Raw genomic sequence first — 24,232 nt, forward strand, 5'->3', positions numbered from 1 at the left:
TGATAGGTATATTGGTAACGTCTCCAGGTAATGTCTCTGTGTATTGATAGGTATATTGGTAACGTCTATTCTCCAGGTAATGTCTCTGTGTATTGATAGGTATATTGTCTATTCTCCAGGTAATGTCTCTGTGTATTGATAGGTATATTGTTAACGTCTATTCTCCAGGTAATGTCTCTGTGTATTGATAGGTATATTGGTAACGTCTATTCTCCAGGTAATGTCTCTGTGTATTGATAGGTATATTGTCTATTCTCCAGGTAATGTCTCTGTGTATTGATAGGTATATTGGTAATGTCTCCAGGTAATGTCTGTGTGTATTGATAGGTATATTGTTAACGTCTATTCTCCAGGTAATGTCTCTGTGTATTGATAGGTATATTGTTCATGTCTCCAGGTAATGTCTCTGTGTATTGATAGGTATATTGGTAACGTCTATTCTCCAGGTAATGTCTCTGTGTATTGATAGGTATATTGTTAACGTCTATTCTCCAGGTAATGTCTCTGTGTATTGATAGGTATATTGGTAACGTCTCCAGGTAATGTCTCTGTGTATTGATAGGTATATTGGTAACGTCTATTCTCCAGGTAATGTCTCTGTGTATTGATAGGTATATTGTCTATTCTCCAGGTAATGTCTCTGTGTATTGATAGGTATATTGTTAACGTCTATTCTCCAGGTAATGTCTCTGTGTATTGATAGGTATAATGTTAATGTCTATTCTCCAGGTAATGTCTCTGTGTATTGATAGGTATATTGTTAACGTCTATTCTCCAGGTAATGTGTCTGTGTATTGATAGGTATATTGGTAACGTCTATTCTCCAGGTAATGTCTCTGTGTATTGATAGGTATATTGTCTATTCTCCAGGTAATGTCTCTGTGTATTGATAGGTATATTGGTAATGTCTCCAGGTAATGTCTGTGTGTATTGATAGGTATATTGGTAACGTCTATTCTCCAGGTAATGTCCCTGTGTATTGATAGGTATATTGTTAACGTCTATTCTCCAGGTAATGTCTCTGTGTATTGATAGGTATATTGTTCATGTCTCCAGGTAATGTCTCTGTGTATTGATAGGTATATTGTTAACGTCTATTCTCCAGGTAATGTCTCTGTGTATTGATAGGTATATTGGTAACGTCTATTCTCCAGGTAATGTCTCTGTGTATTGATAGGTATATTGTCTATTCTCCAGGTAATGTCTCTGTGTATTGATAGGTATATTGTTAACTTCTATTCTCCAGGTAATGTCTCTGTGTATTGATAGGTATATTGTTAACGTCTATTCTCCAGGTAATGTCTCTGTGTATTGATAGGTATATTGGTAATGTGTGTTCTCCAGGTAATGTCTCTGTGTATTGATAGGTATATTGTTAACGTCTCCAGGTAATGTCTCTGTGTATTGATAGGTATATTGTTAACGTCTATTCTCCAGGTAATGTCTCTGTGTATTGGTAGGTATATTGGTAATGTCTATTCTCCATGTAATGTCTCTGTGTATTGATAGGTATATTGTTAATGTCTATTCTCCATGTAATGTCTCTGTGTATTGATAGGTATATTGTATATTCTCCAGGTAATGTCTCTGTGTATTGATAGGTATAATGTTAACGTCTATTCTCCAGGTAATGTCTCTGTGTATTGATAGGTATAATGTTAACGTCTATTCTCCAGGTAATGTCTCTGTGTATTGATAGGTATATTGTTAACGTCTATTCTCCAGGTAATGTCTCTGTGTATTGAGTCTCTGTGTATTGATAGGTATATTGTTAATGTCTATTCTCCAGGTAATGTCTCTGTGTATTGGTAGGTATATTGGTAATGTATATTCTCCAGGTAATGTCTCTGTGTATTGATAGGTATATTGGTAATGTATATTCTCCAGGTAATGTCTCTGTGTATTGATAGGTATATTGTTAACGTCTATTCTCCAGGTAATGTCTCTGTGTATTGATAGGTATATTGTCTATTCTCCAGGTAATGTCTCTGTGTATTGGTAGGTATATTGGTAATGTCTCCAGGTAATGTCTCTGTGTATTGATAGGTATAATGTTAATGTCTCCAGGTAATGTCTCTGTGTATTGATAGGTATATTGGTAACGTCTATTCTCCAGGTAATGTCTCTGTGTATTGATAGGTATATTGGTAACGTCTATTCTCCAGGTAATGTCTCTGTGTATTGGTAGGTATAATGTTAATGTATATTCTCCAGGTAATGTCTCTGTGTATTGATAGGTATATTGTTAACGTCTATTCTCCAGGTAATGTCTCTGTGTATTGATAGGTATATTGGTAATGTCTATTCTCCAGGTAATGTCTCTGTGTATTGATAGGTATATTGGTAATGTCTCCAGGTAATGTCTCTGTGTATTGATAGGTATATTGTATATTCTCCAGGTAATGTCTCTGTGTATTGATAGGTATATTGGTAACGTCTATTCTCCAGGTAATGTCTCTGTGTATTGATAGGTATATTGTCTATTCTCCAGGTAATGTCTGTGTGTATTGATAGGTATATTGGTAACGTCTATTCTCCAGGTAATGTCCCTGTGTATTGATAGGTATATTGTTAACGTCTATTCTCCAGGTAATGTCTCTGTGTATTGATAGGTATATTGTTCATGTCTCCAGGTAATGTCTCTGTGTATTGATAGGTATATTGGTAACGTCTATTCTCCAGGTAATGTCTCTGTGTATTGATAGGTATATTGTTAACGTCTATTCTCCAGGTAATGTCTCTGTGTATTGATAGGTATATTGTTAACGTCTATTCTCCAGGTAATGTCTCTGTGTATTGATAGGTATATTGGTAACGTCTATTCTCCAGGTAATGTCTCTGTGTATTGATAGGTATATTGTCTATTCTCCAGGTAATGTCTCTGTGTATTGATAGGTATATTGTTAACTTCTATTCTCCAGGTAATGTCTCTGTGTATTGATAGGTATATTGTTAACGTCTATTCTCCAGGTAATGTCTCTGTGTATTGATAGGTATATTGTTAACGTCTCCAGGTAATGTCTCTGTGTATTGATAGGTATATTGTTAACGTCTATTCTCCAGGTAATGTCTCTGTGTATTGGTAGGTATATTGGTAATGTCTATTCTCCATGTAATGTCTCTGTGTATTGATAGGTATATTGTTAATGTCTATTCTCCATGTAATGTCTCTGTGTATTGATAGGTATATTGTATATTCTCCAGGTAATGTCTCTGTGTATTGATAGGTATATTGTATATTCTCCAGGTAATGTCTCTGTGTATTGATAGGTATAATGTTAACGTCTATTCTCCAGGTAATGTCTCTGTGTATTGATAGGTATAATGTTAACGTCTATTCTCCAGGTAATGTCTCTGTGTATTGATAGGTATATTGTTAACGTCTATTCTCCAGGTAATGTCTCTGTGTATTGAGTCTCTGTGTATTGATAGGTATATTGTTAATGTCTATTCTCCAGGTAATGTCTCTGTGTATTGGTAGGTATATTGGTAATGTATATTCTCCAGGTAATGTCTCTGTGTATTGATAGGTATATTGGTAATGTATATTCTCCAGGTAATGTCTCTGTGTATTGATAGGTATATTGTTAACGTCTATTCTCCAGGTAATGTCTCTGTGTATTGATAGGTATATTGTCTATTCTCCAGGTAATGTCTCTGTGTATTGGTAGGTATATTGGTAATGTCTCCAGGTAATGTCTCTGTGTATTGATAGGTATAATGTTAATGTCTCCAGGTAATGTCTCTGTGTATTGATAGGTATATTGGTAACGTCTATTCTCCAGGTAATGTCTCTGTGTATTGATAGGTATATTGGTAACGTCTATTCTCCAGGTAATGTCTCTGTGTATTGGTAGGTATAATGTTAATGTATATTCTCCAGGTAATGTCTCTGTGTATTGATAGGTATATTGTTAACGTCTATTCTCCAGGTAATGTCTCTGTGTATTGATAGGTATATTGGTAATGTCTATTCTCCAGGTAATGTCTCTGTGTATTGATAGGTATATTGGTAATGTCTCCAGGTAATGTCTCTGTGTATTGATAGGTATATTGTATATTCTCCAGGTAATGTCTCTGTGTATTGATAGGTATATTGGTAACGTGTTCTCCATAGGCATATCAAAGGCTTGTGAGCAGAACCTGAGGAAGACCTATCGGTACGGAGGACGCATCATTCCTCCCAGCAGCATGGAACTGAAAGCTACGGTGGTTAGTTCTCACCTTTCACGCCTAACTCCTAACCTTAACCCCTGATCTCTACTGTCTAACCCCTTACCCCTGGTCCTTACCCTTGAACTCTGTCTAACCCCTGACCTCTACTGTCTAACCCCTGATCTCTACTGTCTAACCCCTGATCTCTACTGTCTAACCCCTGATCTCTACTGTCTAACCCCTGATCTCTACTGTCTAACCCCTGACCTCTACTGTCTAACCCCTGATCTCTACTGTCTAACCCTGATCTCTACTGTCTAACCCCTGATCTCTACTGTCTAACCCCTGACCTCTACTGTCTAACCCCTGATCTCTACTGTCTAACCCCTGACCTCTACTGTCTAACCCCTGATCTCTACTGTCTAACCCCTGATCTCTACTGTCTAACCCCTGATCTCTACTGTCTAACCCCTGACCCCTGATCTCTACTGTCTAACCCCTGATCTCTACTGTCTAACCCCTGATCTCTACTGTCTAACCTCTACTGTCTAACCCCTGATCTCTACTGTCTAACCTCTACTGTCTAACCCCTGATCTCTACTGTCTAACCCCTGATCTCTACTGTCTAACCCCTGATCTCTACTGTCTAACCCCTGATCTCTACTGTCTAACCCCTGATCTCTACTGTCTAACCCCTGATCTCTACTGTCTAACCCCTGATCTCTACTGTCTAACCCCTGATCTCTACTGTCTATCCCCTGACCTCTACTGTCTAACCCCTGACCTCTACTGTCTAACCCCTGACCTCTACTGTCTAACCCCTGACCTCTACTGTCTAACCCCTGATCTCTACTGTCTAACCCCTGATCTCTACTGTCTAAACCCTGACCTCTACTGTCTAACCCCTGTTCTCTACTGTCTAACCCCTGATCTCTACTGTCTAACCCCTGACCTCTACTGTCTAACCCCTGATCTCTACTGTCTAACCCCTGATCTCTACTGTCTAACCCCTGATCTCTACTGTCTAACCCCTGACCTCTACTGTCTAACCCCTGATCTCTACTGTCTAACCCCTGACCTCTACTGTCTAACCCCTGATCTCTACTGTCTAACCCCTGATCTCTACTGTCTAACCCCTGATCTCTACTGTCTAACCCCTGATCTCTACTGTCTAACCTCTACTGTCTAACCCCTGATCTCTACTGTCTAACCTCTACTGTCTAACCCCTGATCTCTACTGTCTAACCCCTGATCTCTACTGTCTAACCCCTGATCTCTACTGTCTAACCCCTGACCTCTACTGTCTAACCCCTGATCTCTACTGTCTAACCCCTGATCTCTACTGTCTAACCTCTACTGTCTAACCCCTGATCTCTACTGTCTAACCTCTGATCTCTACTGACTAACCCCTGATCTCTACTGTCTAACCCCTGACCTCTACTGTCTAACCCCTGACCTCTACTGTCTAACCCCTGATCTCTACTGTCTAACCCCTGATCTCCACTGTCTAACCCCTGATCTCTACTGTCTAACCCCTGACCCCTGACCTCTACTGTCTAACCCCTGATCTCTACTGTCTAACCCCTGATCTCCACTGTCTAACCCCTACTGTCTAACCCCTGATCTCTACTGTCTAACCCCTGACCTCTACTGTCTAACCCCTGATCTCTACTGTCTAACACCTGACCTCTACTGTCTAACCTCTGATCTCTACTGTCTAACCCCTGATCTCTAATGTCTAACCCCTGATCTCTAATGTCTAACCCCTGACCTCTACTGTCTAACCCCTGATCTCTACTGTCTAACCCCTGACCTCTACTGTCTAACCCCTGATCTCTACTGTCTAACCCCTGATCTCTACTGTCTAACCTCTACTGTCTAACCCCTGATCTCTACTGTCTAACCCCTGATCTCTACTGTCTAACCCCTGATCTCTACTGTCTAACCCCTGATCTCTACTGTCTAACCCCTGATCTCTACTGTCTAACCCCTGACCTCTACTGTCTAACCCTGATCTCTACTGTCTAACCCTGATCTCTACTGTCTAACCCTGATCTCTACTGTCTAACCCCTGATCTCTACTGTCTAACCTCTACTGTCTAACCCCTGATCTCTACTGTCTAACCCCTGATCTCTACTGTCTAACCCTGATCTCTACTGTCTAAATCTCTACTGTCTAACCCCTGATCTCTACTGTCTAACCCCTGATCTCTACTGTCTAACCCCTGATCTCTACTGTCTAACCCCTGATCTCTACTGTCTAACCCTGATCTCTACTGTCTAACCCTGATCTCTACTGTCTAACCCCTGATCTCTACTGTCTAACCCTGATCTCTACTCTACTGTCTAACCCCTGATCTCTACTGTCTAACCCCTGATCTCTACTGTCTAACCCCTGATCTCTACTGTCTAACCCCTGATCTCTACTGTCTAACCCCTGACCTCTACTGTCTAACCCCTGACCTCTACTGTCTAACCCCTGACCTCTACTGTCTAACCCCTGATCTCTACTGTCTAACCCCTGATCTCTACTGTCTAACCTCTACTGTCTAACCCCTGACCTCTACTGTCTAACCCCTGATCTCTACTGTCTAACCCCTGATCTCTACTGTCTAACCCCTGATCTCTACTGTCTAACCTCTACTGTCTAACCCCTGATCTCTACTGTCTAACCCCTGACCTCTACTGTCTAACCCCTGACCTCTACTGTCTAACCCCTGATCTCTACTGTCTAACCCCTGATCTCTACTGTCTAACCCCTGATTCTCTACTGTCTAACCCCTGATCTCTACTGTCTAACCCCTGATCTCTACTGTCTAACCCCTGATCTCTACTGTCTAACCCCTGATCTCTACTGTCTAACCCCTGATCTCTACTGTCTAACCCCTGATCTCTACTGTCTAACCCCTGATCTCTACTGTCTAACCCCTGATCTCTACTGTCTAACCCCTGATCTCTACTGTCTAACCCTGATCTCTACTGTCTAACCCTGATCTCTACTGTCTAACCCCTGATCTCTACTGTCTAACCCCTGATCTCTACTGTCTAACCCTGACCTCTACTGTCTAACCCTGACCTCTACTGTCTAACCCTGACCTCTACTGTCTAACCCCTGATCTCTACTGTCTAACCCCTGATCTCTACTGTCTAAACCCTGACCTCTACTGTCTAACCCCTGTTCTCTACTGTCTAACCCCTGATCTCTACTGTCTAACCTCAGATCTCTACTGTCTAACCCCTGATCTCTACTGTCTAACCCCTGACCTCTACTGTCTAACCCCTGACCTCTACTGTCTAACCCCTGACCTCTACTGTCTAACCCCTGACCTCTACTGTCTAACCCCTGATCTCTACTGTCTAACCCCTGATCTCTACTGTCTAAACCCTGACCTCTACTGTCTAACCCCTGTTCTCTACTGTCTAACCCCTGATCTCTACTGTCTAACCTCAGATCTCTACTGTCTAACCCCTGATCTCTACTGTCTAACCCCTGATCTCTACTGTCTAACCCCTGACCTCTACTGTCTAACCCCTGATCTCTACTGTCTAACCTCTGATCTCTACTGTCTAACCCCTGATCTCTACTGTCTAACCCCTGATCTCTACTGTCTAACCCCTGATCTCTACTGTCTAACCCCTGATCTCTACTGTCTAACCCCTGACCTCTACTGTCTAACCCCTGACCTCTACTGTCTAACCCCTGATCTCTACTGTCTAACCCCTGATCTCTACTGTCTAACCCCTGATCTCTACTGTCTAACCCCTGACCTCTACTGTCTAACCCCTGATCTCTACTGTCTAACCTCTGATCTCTACTGTCTAACCCCTGATCTCTACTGTCTAACCCCTGATCTCTACTGTCTAACCTCTACTGTCTAACCCTCTCTACTGTCTAACCCCTGATCTCTACTGTCTAACCTCTACTGATCTAACCCCTACCTCCACTGTCTAACCCTGATCTCTACTGTCTAACCCCTGATCTCTACTGTCTAACCCTGATCTCTACTGTCTAACCTCTACTGTCTAACCCCTATCTCTACTGTCTAACCCCTGACCTCTACTGTCTAACCCCTGATCTCTACTGTCTAACCCCTGATCTCTACTGTCTAACCCCTGACCTCTACTGTCTAACCCTGATCTCTACTGTCTAACCCCTGATCTCTACTGTCTAACCCCTGATCTCTACTGTCTAACCCCTGATCTCTACTGTCTAACCCCTGACCTCTACTGTCTAACCCCTGACCTCTACTGTCTAACCCCTGATCTCTACTGTCTAACCTCTACTGTCTAACCCCTGACCTCTACTGTCTAACCCCTGACCTCTACTGTCTAACCCCTGATCTCTACTGTCTAACCTCTACTGTCTAACCCCTGATCTCTAACCCCTGACCTCTACTGTCTAACCCCTGACCTCTACTGTCTAACCCCTGATCTCTACTGTCTAACCCTGATCTCTACTGTCTAACCCCTGATCTCTACTGTCTAACCCTGATCTCTACTGTCTAACCCCTGATCTCTACTGTCTAACCCCTGATCTCTACTGTCTAACCCCTGATCTCTACTGTCTAACCCCTGACCTCTACTGTCTAACCCCTGACCTCTACTGTCTAACCCCTGACCTCTACTGTCTAACCCCTGATCTCTACTGTCTAACCCCTGATCTCTACTGTCTAACCTCTAACCCCTGACCTCTACTGTCTAACCCTGATCTCTACTGTCTAACCCCTGATCTCTACTGTCTAACCCCTGATCTCTACTGTCTAACCCCTGTCTAACCCCTGATCTCTACTGTCTAACCCCTGATCTCTACTGTCTAACCTCTACTGTCTAACCCCTGACCTCTACTGTCTAACCCCTGATCTCTACTGTCTAACCCCTGATCTCTACTGTCTAACCCCTGATCTCTACTGTCTAACCCCTGATCTCTACTGTCTAACCTCTACTGTCTAACCCCTGATCTCCTGTCTAACCCTGATCTCTACTGTCTAACCCCTGACCTCTACTGTCTAACCCTGACCTCTACTGTCTAACCCCTGACCTCTACTGTCTAACCCTGACCTCTACTGTCTAACCCCTGTTCTCTACTGTCTAACCCCTGATCTCTACTGTCTAACCTCAGATCTCTACTGTCTAACCCCTGATCTCTACTGTCTAACCCTGATCTCTACTGTCTAACCCCCTGATCTCTACTGTCTAACCTGACCTCTACTGTCTAACCCTGATCTCTACTGTCTAACCCCCTGATCTCTCTGTCTAACCCCTGATCTCTACTGTCTAACCCCTGATCTCTACTGTCTAACCCCTGATCTCTACTGTCTAACCCCTGACCTCTACTGTCTAACCCCTGATCTCTACTGTCTAACCCCTGATCTCTACTGTCTAACCCCTGATCTCTACTGTCTAACCCCTGATCTCTACTGTCTAACCTCTACTGTCTAACCCCTGACCTCTACTGTCTAACCTCTACTGTCTAACCCCTGATCTCTACTGTCTAACCCCTGATCTCTACTGTCTAACCGCTGATCTCTACTGTCTAACCCTGATCTCTACTGTCTAACCCTGATCTCTACTGTCTAACCCCTGACCTCTACTGTCTAACCCCTGACCTCCTGTCTAACCTCTACTGTCTAACCCCTGATCTCTACCCCTGATCTCTACTGTCTAACCCTGATCTCCTGATCTCTACTGTCTAACCCTGATCTCTACTGTCTAACCCCTGATCTCTACTGTCTAACCCCTGATCTCTACTGTCTAACCCCTGATCTCTACTGTCTAACCCTGATCTCTACTGTCTAACCCCTGACCTCTACTGTCTAACCCCTGACCTCTACTGTCTAACCCTGACCTCTACTGTCTAACCCCTGACCTCTACTGTCTAACCCCCCCTGATCTCTACTGTCTAACCTCTGATCTCTACTGTCTAACCCCTGATCTCTACTGTCTAACCCCTGATCTCTACTGTCTAACCCTGATCTCTACTGTCTAACCCCTGATCTCTACTGTCTAACCTCTCTCTACTGTCTAACCCTGATCTCTACTGTCTAACCCCTGATCTCTACTGTCTAACCCTGATCTCTACTGTCTAACCCCTGATCTCTACTGTCTAACCCCTGATCTCTACTGTCTAACCCCTGATCTCTACTGTCTAACCCCTGACCTCTACTGTCTAACCCTGACCTCTACTGTCTAACCCCTGTTCTCTACTGTCTAACCCCTGATCTCTACTGTCTAACCCTGATCTCTACTGTCTAACCCCTGATCTCTACTGTCTAACCCCTGATCTCTACTGTCTAACCCCTGATCTCTACTGTCTAACCCCTGACCTCTACTGTCTAACCCCTGATCTCTACTGTCTAACCCCTGATCTCTACTGTCTAACCCCTGATCTCTACTGTCTAACCCTGATCTCTACTGTCTAACCCCTGATCTCTACTGTCTAACCCCTGACCTCTACTGTCTAACCCCTGACCTCTACTGTCTAACCCTGATCTCTACTGTCTAACCCTGATCTCTACTGTCTAACCCCTGATCTCTACTGTCTAACCTCTACTGTCTAACCCCTGATCTCTACTGTCTAACCCTGACCTCTACCTAACCCTGATCTCTACTGTCTAACCCCTGACCTCTACTGTCTAACCCTGTTCTCTACTGTCTAACCCTGATCTCTACTGTCTAACCCCTGATCTCTACTGTCTAACCCCTGATCTCTACTGTCTAACCCTGATCTCTACTGTCTAACCCTGACCTCTACTGTCTAACCCCTGATCTCTACTAACCTCTGATCTCTACTGTCTAACCCCTGATCTCTACTGTCTAACCCCTGATCTCTACTGTCTAACCCCTGATCTCTACTGTCTAACCCTGATCTCTACTGTCTAACCCCTGATCTCTACTGTCTAACCTCTGATCTCTACTGTCTAACCCCTGATCTCTACTGTCTAACCCCTGATCTCTACTGTCTAACCCTGATCTCTACTGTCTAACCTCTGATCTCTACTGTCTAACCCCCTGATCTCTACTGTCTAACCCCTGATCTCTACTGTCTAACCCCTGATCTCTACTGTCTAACCCCTGATCTCTACTGTCTAACCCCTGACCTCTACTGTCTAACCCCTGATCTCTACTGTCTAACCCCTGATCTCTACTGTCTAACCCTGATCTCTGACTGTCTAACCTCTACTGTCTAACCCCTGACCTCTACTGTCTAACCCCTGATCTCTACTGTCTAACCCTGATCTCTACTGTCTAACCCCTGATCTCTACTGTCTAACCCCTGATCTCTACTGTCTAACCCCTCTACTGTCTAACCCCTGATCTCTACTGTCTAACCCCTGACCTCCCTGTCTAACCCCTGACCTCTACTGTCTAACCCTGACCTCTACTGTCTAACCCTGATCTCTACTGTCTAACCCCTGATCTCTACTGTCTAACCCCTGATCTCTACTGTCTAACCCCTGATCTCTACTGTCTAACCCCTGATCTCTACTGTCTAACCCCTGATCTCTACTGTCTAACCCTGATCTCTACTGTCTAACCCCTGATCTCTACTGTCTAACCCCTGATCTCTACTGTCTAACCCCTGATCTCTACTGTCTAACCCCTGACCTCTACTGTCTAACCCCTGATCTCTACTGTCTAACCCCTGATCTCTACTGTCTAACCCCTGTTCTCTACTGTCTAACCCCTGATCTAACTGTCTAACCTCAGATCTCTACTGTCTAACCCCTGATCTCTACTGTCCAACCCCTGATCTCTACTGTCTAACCCCTGAACTGTCTAACCCCTGATCTCTACTGTCTAACCCTGATCTCTACTGTCTAACCCCTGATCTCTACTGTCTAACCCCTGATCTCTACTGTCTAACCCTGATCTCTACTGTCTAACCCCTGATCTCTACTGTCTAACCCCTGATCTCTACTGTCTAACCCCTGATCTCTACTGTCTAACCCTGACCTCTCTGTCTAACCCCTGACCTCTACTGTCTAACCCCTGATCTCTACCTCTACTGTCTAACCCCTGACCTCTACTGTCTAACCCTGATCTCTACTGTCTAACCCCTGATCTCTACTGTCTAACCCCTACTGTCTAACCCTGATCTCTACTGTCTAACCCCTGATCTCTACTGTCTAACCCCTGATCTCTACTGTCTAACCCCTGATCTCTACTGTCTAACCCCTGATCTCTACTGTCTAACTGTCTAACCCTGATCTCTACTGTCTAACCCCTGATCTCTACTGTCTAACCCTGATCTCTACTGTCTAACCCCTGATGACCTCTACTGTCTAACCCTGACCCTACTGTCTAACCCCTGTTCTCTACTGTCTAACCCCTGATCTCTACTGTCTAACCTCAGATCTCTACTGTCTAACCCCTGATCTCTACTGTCTAACCCCTGATCTCTACTGTCTAACCCCTGATCTCTACTGTCTAACCCTGATCTCTACTGTCTAACCCCTGATCTCTACTGTCTAACCTCTGATCTCTACTGTCTAACCCTGATCTCTACTGTCTAACCCCTGATCTCTACTGTCTAACCCCTGATCTCTACTGTCTAAACCCTGATCTCTACTGTCTAACCTCTACTGTCTAACCCCTGACCTCTACTGTCTAACCCCTGATCTCTACTGTCTAACCCCTGATCTCTACTGACCTCTACTGTCTAACCCCTGACCTCTACTCTAACCCCTGATCTCTAACCCCTGATCTCTACTGTCTAAATCTCTACTGTCTAACCCTGATCTCTACTGTCTAACCCCTGACCTCTACTGTCTAACCCCTGACCTCTACTGTCTAACCCTGACCTCTACTGTCTAACCCCTGACCTCTACTGTCTAACCCCTGATCTCTACTGTCTAACCCCTGATCTCTACTGTCTAACCCCTGATCTCTACTGTCTAACCCCTGATCTCTACTGTCTAACCCTGATCTCTACTGTCTAACTGATCTCTACTGTCTAACCCCTGATCTCTACTGTCTAACCCTGATCTCTACTGTCTAACCCCTGACCTCTACTGTCTAACCCCTGATCTCTACTGTCTAACCCCTGATCTCTACTGTCTAACCTCTACTGATCTCTACTGTCTAACCCCTGATCTCTACTGTCTAACCCCTGATCTCTACTGTCTAACCCCCTGATCTCTACTGTCTAACCCCCCTGACCTCTACTGTCTAACCCTGATCTCTACTGTCTAACCCTGATCTCTACTGTCTAACCCCTGATCTCTACTGTCTAACCCCTGATCTCTACTGTCTAAACCTCTACTGTCTAACCCCTGATCTCTACTGTCTAACCCCTGATCTCTACTGTCTAACCCCTGATCTCTACTGTCTAACCCTGATCTCTACTGTCTAACCCCTGATCTCTACTGTCTAACCCCTGATCTCTAACCCTGATCTCTACTGTCTAACCCCTGATCTCTACTGTCTAACCCTGATCTCTACTGTCTAACCCCTGACCTCTACTGTCTAACCCCTGACCTCTACTGTCTAACCCCTGACCTCTACTGTCTAACCCCTGATCTCTACTGTCTAACCCCTGATCTCTACTGTCTAACCTCTGATCTCTACTGTCTAACCCCTGATCTCTACTGTCTAACCCCTGATCTCTACTGTCTAACCCCTGATCTCTACTGTCTAACCTCTGATCTCTACTGTCTAACCCCTGATCTCTACTGTCTAACCCCTGATCTCTACTGTCTAACCCCTGATCTCTACGGTCTAACCCCTGATCTCTACTGTCTAACCCCTGATCTCTACTGTCTAACCCCTGATCTCTACTGTCTAACCCCTGACCTCTACTGTCTAACCCCTGACCTCTACTGTCTAACCCCTGATCTCTACTGTCTAACCTCTACTGTCTAACCCCTGACCTCTACTGTCTAACCCCTGACCTCTACTGTCTAACCCCTGATCTCTACTGTCTAACCTCTACTGTCTAACCCCTGATCTCTACTGTCTAACCCCTGACCTCTACTGTCTAACCCTGATCTCTACTGTCTAACCCCTGATCTCTACTGTCTAACCCTGATCTCTACTGTACTGTCTAACCCCTGTTCTCTACTGTCTAACCCCTGATCTCTACTGTCTAACCTCTGATCTCTACTGTCTAACCCTGATCTCTACTGTCTAACCCCTGATCTCTACTGTCTAACCCCTGACCTCTACTGTCTAACCCCTGATCTCTACTGTCTAACCCTGATCTCTACTGTCTAACCCTGATCTCTACTGTCTAACCCTGATCTCTACTGTCTAACCCCTGATCTCTACTGTCTAACCCCTGATCTCTACTGTCTAACCCCTGATCTCTACTGTCTAACCCCTGATCTCTACTGTCTAACCCCTGACCTCTACTGTCTAACCCCTGATCTCTACTGTCTAACCCCTGATCTCTACTGTCTAACCCTGATCTCTACTGTCTAACCCCTGACCTAACCCTGATCTCTACTGTCTAACCCCTGATCTCTACTGTCTAACCCTGATCTCTACTGTCTAACCCTGATCTCTACTGTCTAACCCTGATCTCTACTGTCTAACCCCTGATCTCTACTGTCTAACCCCTGATCTCTACTGTCTAACCCCTGATCTCTACTGTCTAACCCTGATCTCTACTGTCTAACCCCTGACCTCTACTGTCTAACCCCTGAACTGTCTAACCCCTGATCTCTACTGTCTAACCCCTGATCTCTACTGTCTAACCCCTGATCTCTACTGTCTAACCCCTGATCTCTACTGTCTAACCCCTGATCTCTACTGTCTAACCCCTGATCTCTACTGTCTAACCCCTGATCTCTACTGTCTAACCCTGATCTCTACTGTCTAACCCTGATCTCTACTGTCTAACCCCTGATCTCTACTGTCTAACCCTGATCTCTACTGTCTAACCCCTGATCTCTACTGTCTAACCCCTGATCTCTACTGTCTAACCCCTGATCTCTACTGTCTAACCCCTGATCTCTACTGTCTAACCCTGATCTCTACTGTCTAACCCTGATCTCTACTGTCTAACCCCAGATCTCTACTGTCTAACCCCTGATCTCTACTGTCTAACCCCTGATCTCTACTGTCTAACCCCTGATCTCTACTGTCTAACCCCTGATCTCTACTGTCTAACCCCTGATCTCTACTGTCTAACCTCTGATCTCTACTGTCTAACCCCTGATCTCTACTGTCTAACCCCTGATCTCTACTGTCTAACCCCTGATCTCTACGGTCTAACCCCTGACCTCTACTGTCTAACCCCTGACCTCTACTGTCTAACCCTGACCTCTACTGTCTAACCCCTGATCTCTACTGTCTAACCCTGATCTCTACTGTCTAACCCCTGACCTCTACTGTCCAACCCTGATCTCTACTGTCTAACCCTGATCTCTACTGTCTAACCCTGATCTCTACTGTCTAACCCCTGATCTCTACTGTCTAACCCTACTGTCTAACCCTGATCTCTACTGTCTAACCCTGATCTCTACTGTCTAACCCCTGACCCTCTCTACTGTCTAACCCCTGATCTCTACTGTCTAACCCCTGATCTCTACTGTCTAACCCCTGATCTCTACTGTCTAACCCCTGATCTCTACTGTCTAACCCCTGATCTCTACTGTCTAACCCCTGATCTCTACTGTCTAACCCCTGATCTCTACTGTCTAACCTCTACTGTCTAACCCCTGATCTCTACTGTCTAACCCCTGACCTCTACTGTCTAACCCCTGACCTCTACTGTCTAACCCCTGACCTCTACTGTCTAACCCCTGATCTCTACTGTCTAACCCCTGATCTCTACTGTCTAACCCCTGATCTCTACTGTCTAACCCCAACTCTACTGTCTAACCCCTGATCTCTACTGTCTAACCCTGATCTCTACTGTCTAACCCTGACCTCTACTGTCTAACCCCTGATCTCTACTGTCTAACCCCTGATCTCTACTGTCTAACCCCTGATCTCTACTGTCTAACCCCTGATCTCTACTGTCTAACCCCTGATCTCTACTGTCTAACCCCTGATCTCTACTGTCTAACCCCTGATCTCTACTGTCTAACCCCTGATCTCTACTGTCTAACCCCTGATCTCTACTGTCTAACCCTGACCTCTACTGTCTAACCCCTGATCTCTACTGTCTAACCCCTGATCTCTACTGTCTAACCCCTGATCTCTACTGTCTCTGATCTCTACTGTCTAACCTCTACTGTCTAACCCCTGATCTCTACTGTCTAACCCCTGACCTCTACTGTCTAACCCCTGATCTCTAACTGTCTAACCCCTGATCTCTACTGTCTAACCCCTGATCTCTACTGTCTAACCCTGATCTCTACTGTCTAACCCTGATCTCTACTGTCTAACCCCTGATCTCTACTGTCTAACCCCTGTCTACTGTCCCCTGATCTCTACTGTCTAACCCCTGTTCTCTACTGTCTAACCCCTGATCTCTACTGTCTAACCCCTGATCTCTACTGTCTAACCCCTGATCTCTACTGTCTAACCCTGATCTCTACTGTCTAACCCTGATCTCTACTGTCTAACCCCTGACCTCTACTGTCTAACCCCTGATCTCTACTGTCTAACCTCTGATCTCTACTGTCTAACCCTGATCTCTACTGTCTAACCCTGATCTCTACTGTCTAACCCCTGATCTCTACTGTCTAACCCTGATCTCTACTGTCTAACCCCTGATCTCTACTGTCTAACCCCTGACCTCTACTGTCTAACCCCTGATCTCTACTGTCTAACCCCTGATCTCTACTGTCTAACCTCACTGTCCAACCCTGACCTCTACTGTCTAACCCTGATCTCTACTGTCTAACCCCTGATCTCTACTGTCTAACCCCTGATCTCTACTGTCTAACCCCTGATCTCTACTGTCTAAACCTCTACTGTCTAACCCTGATCTCTACTGTCTAACCCCTGATCTCTACTGTCTAACCCCTGACCTCTACTGTCTAACCCTGATCTCTACTGTCTAACCCCTGATCTCTACTGTCTAACCCCTGATCTCTACTGTCTAACCCCTGATCTCTACTCTAACCCCTGATCTCTCTAACCCCTGATCTCTACTCTACCCCTGATCTCTACTGTCTAACCCCTGATCTCTACTGTCTAACCCCTGATCTCTACTGTCTAACCCCTGATCTCTACTGTCTAACCCCTGACCTCTACTGTCTAACCCCTGACCTCTACTGTCTAATCTCTACTGTCTAACCCCTGATCTCTACTGTCTAACCCCTGATCTCTACTGTCTAACCCCTGATCTCTACTGTCTAACCCCTGATCTCTACTGTCTAACCCCTGACCTCTACTGTCTAACCCCTGATCTCTACTGTCTAACCCCTGACCTCTACTGTCTAACCCCTGATCTCTACTGTCTAAATCTCTACTGTCTAACCCCTGATCTCTACTGTCTAACCCCTGATCTCTACTGTCTAACCCTGATCTCTACTGTCTAACCCCTGATCTCTACTGTCTAACCCTGATCTCTACTGTCTAACCCCTGATCTCTACTGTCTAACCCCTGACCTCTACTGTCTAACCCCTGATCTCTACTGTCTAACCCCTGATCTCTACTCTACTGTCTAACCCCTGATCTCTACTGTCTAACCCCTGACCTCTACTGTCTAACCCTGATCTCTACTGTCTAACCTCTACTGTCTAACCCCTGATCTCTACTGTCTAACCCCTGACCTCTACTGTCTAACCCTGATCTCTACTGTCTAACCCCTGATCTCTACTGTCTAACCCTGATCTCTCTAACTGACCTCTACTGTCTAACCCCTGATCTCTCTGTCTAACCCCTGATCTCTACTGTCTAACCCCTGATCTCTACTGTCTAACCCCTGATCTCTACTGTCTAACCCCTGATCTCTACTGTCTAACCCCTGACCTCTACTGTCAACCCTGATCTCTACTGTCTAACCCCTGACCTCTACTGTCTAACCCCTGATCTCTACTGTCTAACCCTGATCTCTACTGTCTAACCCCTGATCTCTACTGTCTAACCCCTGATCTCTACTGTCTAACCCTGATCTCTACTGTCTAACCCTGATCTCTACTGTAACCCTAACTGTCTAACCCCTGATCTCTCTCTAACTGTCTAACCCCTGACCTCTACTGTCTAACCCCTGATCTCTACTGTCTAACCCCTGATCTCTACTGTCTAACCCCTGATCTCTACTGTCTAACCCTGATCTCTACTGTCTAACCCTGATCTCTACTGTCTAACCCCTGATCTCTACTGTCTAACCCCTGATCTCTACTGTCTAACCCTGACCTCTACTAACCCCTGACCTCTACTGTCTAACCCCTGACCTCTACTGTCTAACCCTGATCTCTACTGTCTAACCCTGATCTCTACTGTCTAACCCCTGATCTCTACTGTCTAACCCTGATCTCTACTGTCTAACCCCTGATCTCTACTGTCTAACCCCTGTCTCTACTGTCTAACCCCTGATCTCTACTGTCTAACCCTGATCTCTACTGTCTAACCCTGATCTCTACTGTCTAACCCCTGACCTCTACTGTCTAACCCCTGATCTCTACTGTCTAACCCCCTACTGTCTAACCCTGTTCTCTACTGTCTAACCCCTGATCTCTACTGTCTAACCCTGATCTCTACTGTCTAACCCCTGATCTCTACTGTCTAACCCCTCTACTGTCTAACCCCTGATCTCTACTGTCTAACCCCTGATCTCTACTGTCTAACCCCTGATCTCTACTGTCTAACCCCTGATCTCTACTGTCTAACCCCTGATCTCTACTGTCTAACCCCTGATCTCTACTGTCTAACCCTGATCTCTACTGTCTAACCCCTGATCTCTACTGTCTAACCCTGACCTCTACTGTCTAACCCCTGATCTCTACTGTCTAACCTCTACTGTCTAACCCCTGATCTCTACTGTCTAACCCCTGATCTCTACTGTCTAACCCCTGATCTCTACTGTCTAACCCCTGATCTCTACTGTCTAACCTCTACTGTCTAACCCCTGATCTCTACTGTCTAACCCCTGATCTCTACTGTCTAACCCCTGATCTCTACTGTCTAACCCCTGATCTCTACTGTCTAACCTCTGATCTCTACTGTCTAACCCCTGACCTCTACTGTCTAACCCCTGATCTCTACTCTAACCTACTGTCTAACCCCTGATCTCTACTGTCTAACCCTGATCTCTCTCTACTGTCTAACCCTGTCTACTGTCTAACCCCTGATCTCTACTGTCTAACCCTGATCTCTACTGTCTAACCCCTGATCTCTACTGTCTAACCCCTGATCTCTACTGTCTAACCCTGATCTCTACTGTCTAACCCTGATCTCTACTGTCTAACCCCTGATCTCTACTGTCTAACCCCTGATCTCTACTGTCTAACCCCTGACCTCTACTGTCTAACCCCTGACCTCTACTGTCTAACCCCTGATCTCTACTGTCTAACCCCTGATCTCTACTGTCTAACCCCTGATCTCTACTGTCTAACCCCTGATCTCTACTGTCTAACCCCTGACCTCTACTGTCTAACCCCTGATCTCTACTGTCTAACCCTGACCTCTACTGTCTAACCCTGATCTCTACTGTCTAACCCTGACCTCTACTGTCTAACCCCTGATCTCTACTGTCTAACCCCTGATCTCTACTGTCTAACCCCTGATCTCTACTGTCTAACCCTGATCTCTACTGTCTAACCCCTGATCTCTACTGTCTAACCCCTGATCTCTACTGTCTAACCCCTGATCTCTACTGTCTAACCTCTACTGTCTAACCCCTGATCTCTACTGTCTAACCCCTGATCTCTACTGTCTAACCCCTGATCTCTACTGTCTAACCCCTGATCTCTACTGTCTAACCCCTGATCTCTACTGTCTAACCCCTGATCTCTACTGTCTAACCTCTGATCTCTACTGTCTAACCCCTGATCTCTACTGTCTAACCCCTGATCTCTACTGTCTAACCCCTGACCTCTACTGTCTAACCCCTGATCTCTACTGTCTAACCCCTGATCTCTACTGTCTAACCCCTGATCTCTACTGTCTAACCCCTGATCTCTACTGTCTAACCCCTGATCTCTACTGTCTAACTGTCTAACCCCTGATCTCTACTGTCTAACCCCTGATCTCTACTGTCTAACCCCTGATCTCTACTGTCTAACCCCTGATCTCTACTGTCTAACCCCTGATCTCTACTGTCTAACCCCTGACCTCTACTGTCTAACCCTGACCTCTACTGTCTAACCCCTGATCTCTACTGTCTAACCCCTCTACTGTCTAACCCCTGATCTCTACTGTCTAACCCCTGATCTCTGACTGTAACCCCTAACTGTCCCCTGATCTCTACTGTCTAACCCTGACCTCTACTGTCTAACCCCTGATCTCTACTGTCTAACCCTGATCTCCTGTCTAACCCTGATCTCTACTGTCTAACCCCTGATCTCTACTGTCTAACCCCTGACCTCTACTGTCTAACCCCTGATCTCTACTGTCTAACCCTGATCTCTACTGTCTAACCCCTGATCTCTACTGTCTAACCCCTGATCTCTACTGTCTAACCCCTGATCTCTACTGTAACCCCTGATCTCTACTGTCTAACCCCTGACCTCTACTGTCTAACCCCTGATCTCTACTGTCTAACCCCTGATCTCTACTGTCTAACCCCTGATCTCTACTGTCTAACCCTGATCTCTACTGTCTAACCCCTGATCTCTACTGTCCAACCCCTGATCTCTACTGTCTAACCCTGACCTCTACTGTCTAACCCCTGACCTCTACTGTCTAACCCCTGATCTCTACTGTCTAATCTCCCCTGATCTCTACTGTCTAACCCCTGATCTCTACTGTCTAACCCCTGATCTCTACTGTCTAACCCCTGATCTCTACTGTCTAACCCCTGATCTCTACTGTCTAACCCCTGATCTCTACTGTCTAAACCCCTAACCCTGATCTCTACTGTCTAACCCCTGACCTCTACTGTCTAACCCCTGATCTCTACTGTCTAACCCTGATCTCTACTGTCTAACCCCTGATCTCTACTGTCTAACCCCTGATCTCTACTGTCTAACCCCTGATCTCTACTGTCTAACCCTGATCTCTAACCCCTGATCTCTACTGTCTAACCCCTGATCTCTACTGTCTAACCCCTGATCTCTACTGTCTAACCCCTGACCTCTACTGTCTAACCCCTGACCTCTACTGTCTAACCCCTGATCTACTGTCTAACCCTGATCTCTACTGTCTAACCCTGATCTCTACTGTCTAACCCCTGATCTCTACTGTCTAACCCCTGATCTCTACTGTCTAACCCCTGATCTCTACTGTCTAACCCTGATCTCTACTGTCTAACCCTGATCTCTACTGTCTAACCCCTGATCTCTACTGTCTAACCCCTGATCTCTACTGTCTAACCCTGATCTCTACTGTCTAACCCTGATCTCTACTGTCTAACCCCTGATCTCTACTGTCTAACCCCTGATCTCTACTGTCTAACCCCTGATCTCTACTGTCTAACCCCTGATCTCTACTGTCTAACCCCTGATCTCTACTGTCTAACCCCTGATCTCTACTGTCTAACCCCTGATCTCTACTGTCTAACCTCCTGATCTCTACTGTCTAACCCCTGACCTCTACTGTCTAACCCTGATCTCTACTGTCTAACCCCTGACTGTCTAACTGTCTAACCCCTGACCTCCTGTCTAACCCCTGATCTCTACTGTCTAACCCCTGACTGTCTCTACTGTCTAACCCCTGATCTCTACTGTCTAACCCCTGATCTCTACTGTCTAACCCTGATCTCTACTGTCTAACCCCTGATCTCTACTGTCTAACCCCTGATCTCTACTGTCTAACCCTGATCTCTACTGTCTAACCCCTGATCTCTACTGTCTAACCCCTGACCTCTACTGTCTAACCCCTGATCTCTACTGTCTAACCCCTGATCTCTACTGTCTAACCCCTGACCTCTACTGTCTAACCCCTGATCTCTACTGTCTAACCCCTGATCTCTACTGTCTAACCCCTGATCTCTACTGTCTAACCCCTGATCTCTACTGTCTAACCCCTGATCTCTACTGTCTAACCCCTGACCTCTACTGTCTAACCCTGATCTCTACTGTCTAACCCCTGATCTCTACTGTCTAACCCCTGATCTCTACTGTCTAACCCCTGATCTCTACTGTCTAACCCCTGATCTCTACTGTCTAACCCCTGATCTCTACTGTCTAACCCCTGATCTCTACTGTCTAACCCTGATCTCTACTGTCTAACCCCTGATCTCTACTGTCTAACCCCTAACCCCTGATCTCTACTGTCTAACCCCTGATCTCTACTGTCTAACCCCTGACCTCTACTGTCTAACCCCTGATCTCTACTGTCTAACCCTGATCTCTACTGTCTAACCCCTGATCTCTACTGTCTAACCCCTGATCTCTACTGTCTAACCCCTGATCTCTACTGTCTAACCCTGATCTCTACTGTCTAACCCCTGATCTCTACTGTCTAACCCCCTGATCTCTGATCTCTACTGTCTAACCCCTGATCTCTACTGTCTAACCCCTGATCTCTACTGTCTAACCCCTGATCTCTACTGTCTAACCCCTGATCTCTACTGTCTAACCCCTGATCTCTACTGTCTAACCCCTGATCTCTACTGTCTAACCCTGATCTCTACTGTCTAACCCCTGATCTCTACTGTCTAACCTCTGATCTCTACTGTCTAACCCCTGACCTCTACTGTCTAACCCCTGATCTCTACTGTCTAACCCCTGATCTCTACTGTCTAACCCCTGATCTCTACTGTCTAACCTCTACTGTCTAATCTCTACTGTCTAACCCCTGATCTCTACTGTCTAACCCCTGATCTCTACTGTCTAACCCCTGACCTCTACTGTCTAACCCCTGATCTCTACTGTCTAACCCCTGATCTCTACTGTCTGAACCCTGATCTCTACTGTCTAACCCCTGATCTCTACTGTCTAACCCCTGATCTCTACTGTCTAACCCTGATCTCTACTGTCTAACCCCTGATCTCTACTGTCTAACCCCTGATCTCTACTGTCTAACCCCTGATCTCTACTGTCTAACCCCTGATCTCTACTGTCTAACCCCTGATCTCTACTGTCTAACCCCTGATCTCTACTGTCTAACCCTGACCTCTACTGTCTAACCCCTGACCTCTACTGTCTAACCCTGATCTCTACTGTCTAACCCCTGATCTCTACTGTCTAACCTCTGATCTCTACTGTCTAACCCCTGATCTCTACTGTCTAACCCCTGATCTCTACTGTCTAACCCCTGAACTGTCTAACCCTGATCTCTACTGTCTAACCCCTGATCTCTACTGTCTAACCCTGATCTCTACTGTCTAACCCCTGATCTCTACTGTCTAACCCCTGATCTCTACTGTCTAACCCCTGATCTCTACTGTCTAACCCCTGATCTCTACTGTCTAACCCCTGACCTCTACTGTCTAACCCTGACCTCTACTGTCTAACCCCTGATCTCTACTGTCTAACCCCTGATCTCTACTGTCTAACCCCTGATCTCTACTGTCTAACCCCTGATCTCTACTGTCTAACCCCTGATCTCTACTGTCTAACCCCTGATCTCTACTGTCTAACCCCCCCTGACCTCTACTGTCTAACCCCTGATCTCTACTGTCTAACCCCTGACCTCTACTGTCTAACCCTGACCTCTACTGTCTAACCCTGATCTCTACTGTCTAACCCCTGATCTCTACTGTCTAACCCCTGATCTCTACTGTCTAACCCCTGATCTCTACTGTCTAACCCCTGATCTCTACTGTCTAACCCCTGATCTCTACTGTCTAACCCTGATCTCTACTGTCTAACCCTGATCTCTACTGTCTCTACTGTCTAACCCTGATCTCTACTGTCTAACCCCTGACCTCTACTGTCTAACCCCTGATCTCTACTGTCTAACCCTGATCTCTACTGTCTAACCCCTGATCTCTACTGTCTAACCCCTGATCTCTACTGTCTAACCCTGATCTCTACTGTCTAACCCCTGATCTCTACTGTCTAACCCTGATCTCTACTGTCTAACCCCTGATCTCTACTGTCTAACCCCTGATCTCTACTGTCTAACCCTGATCTC

The 24,232-nt window shown here is 45.7% G+C and overlaps 1 protein-coding gene across 1 annotated transcript in view; it reads left to right on the plus strand.

Moving 5' to 3' along the window:
- Nucleotides 1-3,910: 3,910 nt before the first annotated feature.
- Nucleotides 3,911-24,232, plus strand: part of LOC135570144 (unconventional myosin-XV-like) — a 36,124-nt gene continuing 15,802 nt past the window's right edge. Inside the window, exon 1 of the mRNA XM_065016221.1 lies at nt 3,911-4,212. Within this exon, the coding sequence (XP_064872293.1) occupies nt 4,072-4,212 (141 nt within the window). The 5' untranslated portion in view covers nt 3,911-4,071. The remainder of the gene's footprint in view (nt 4,213-24,232) is intronic.

Source organism: Oncorhynchus nerka, unplaced genomic scaffold (genome assembly GCF_034236695.1).
Source record: "Oncorhynchus nerka isolate Pitt River unplaced genomic scaffold, Oner_Uvic_2.0 unplaced_scaffold_1074, whole genome shotgun sequence".
NCBI classification, from domain to species: Eukaryota; Metazoa; Chordata; class Actinopteri; order Salmoniformes; family Salmonidae; genus Oncorhynchus; species Oncorhynchus nerka.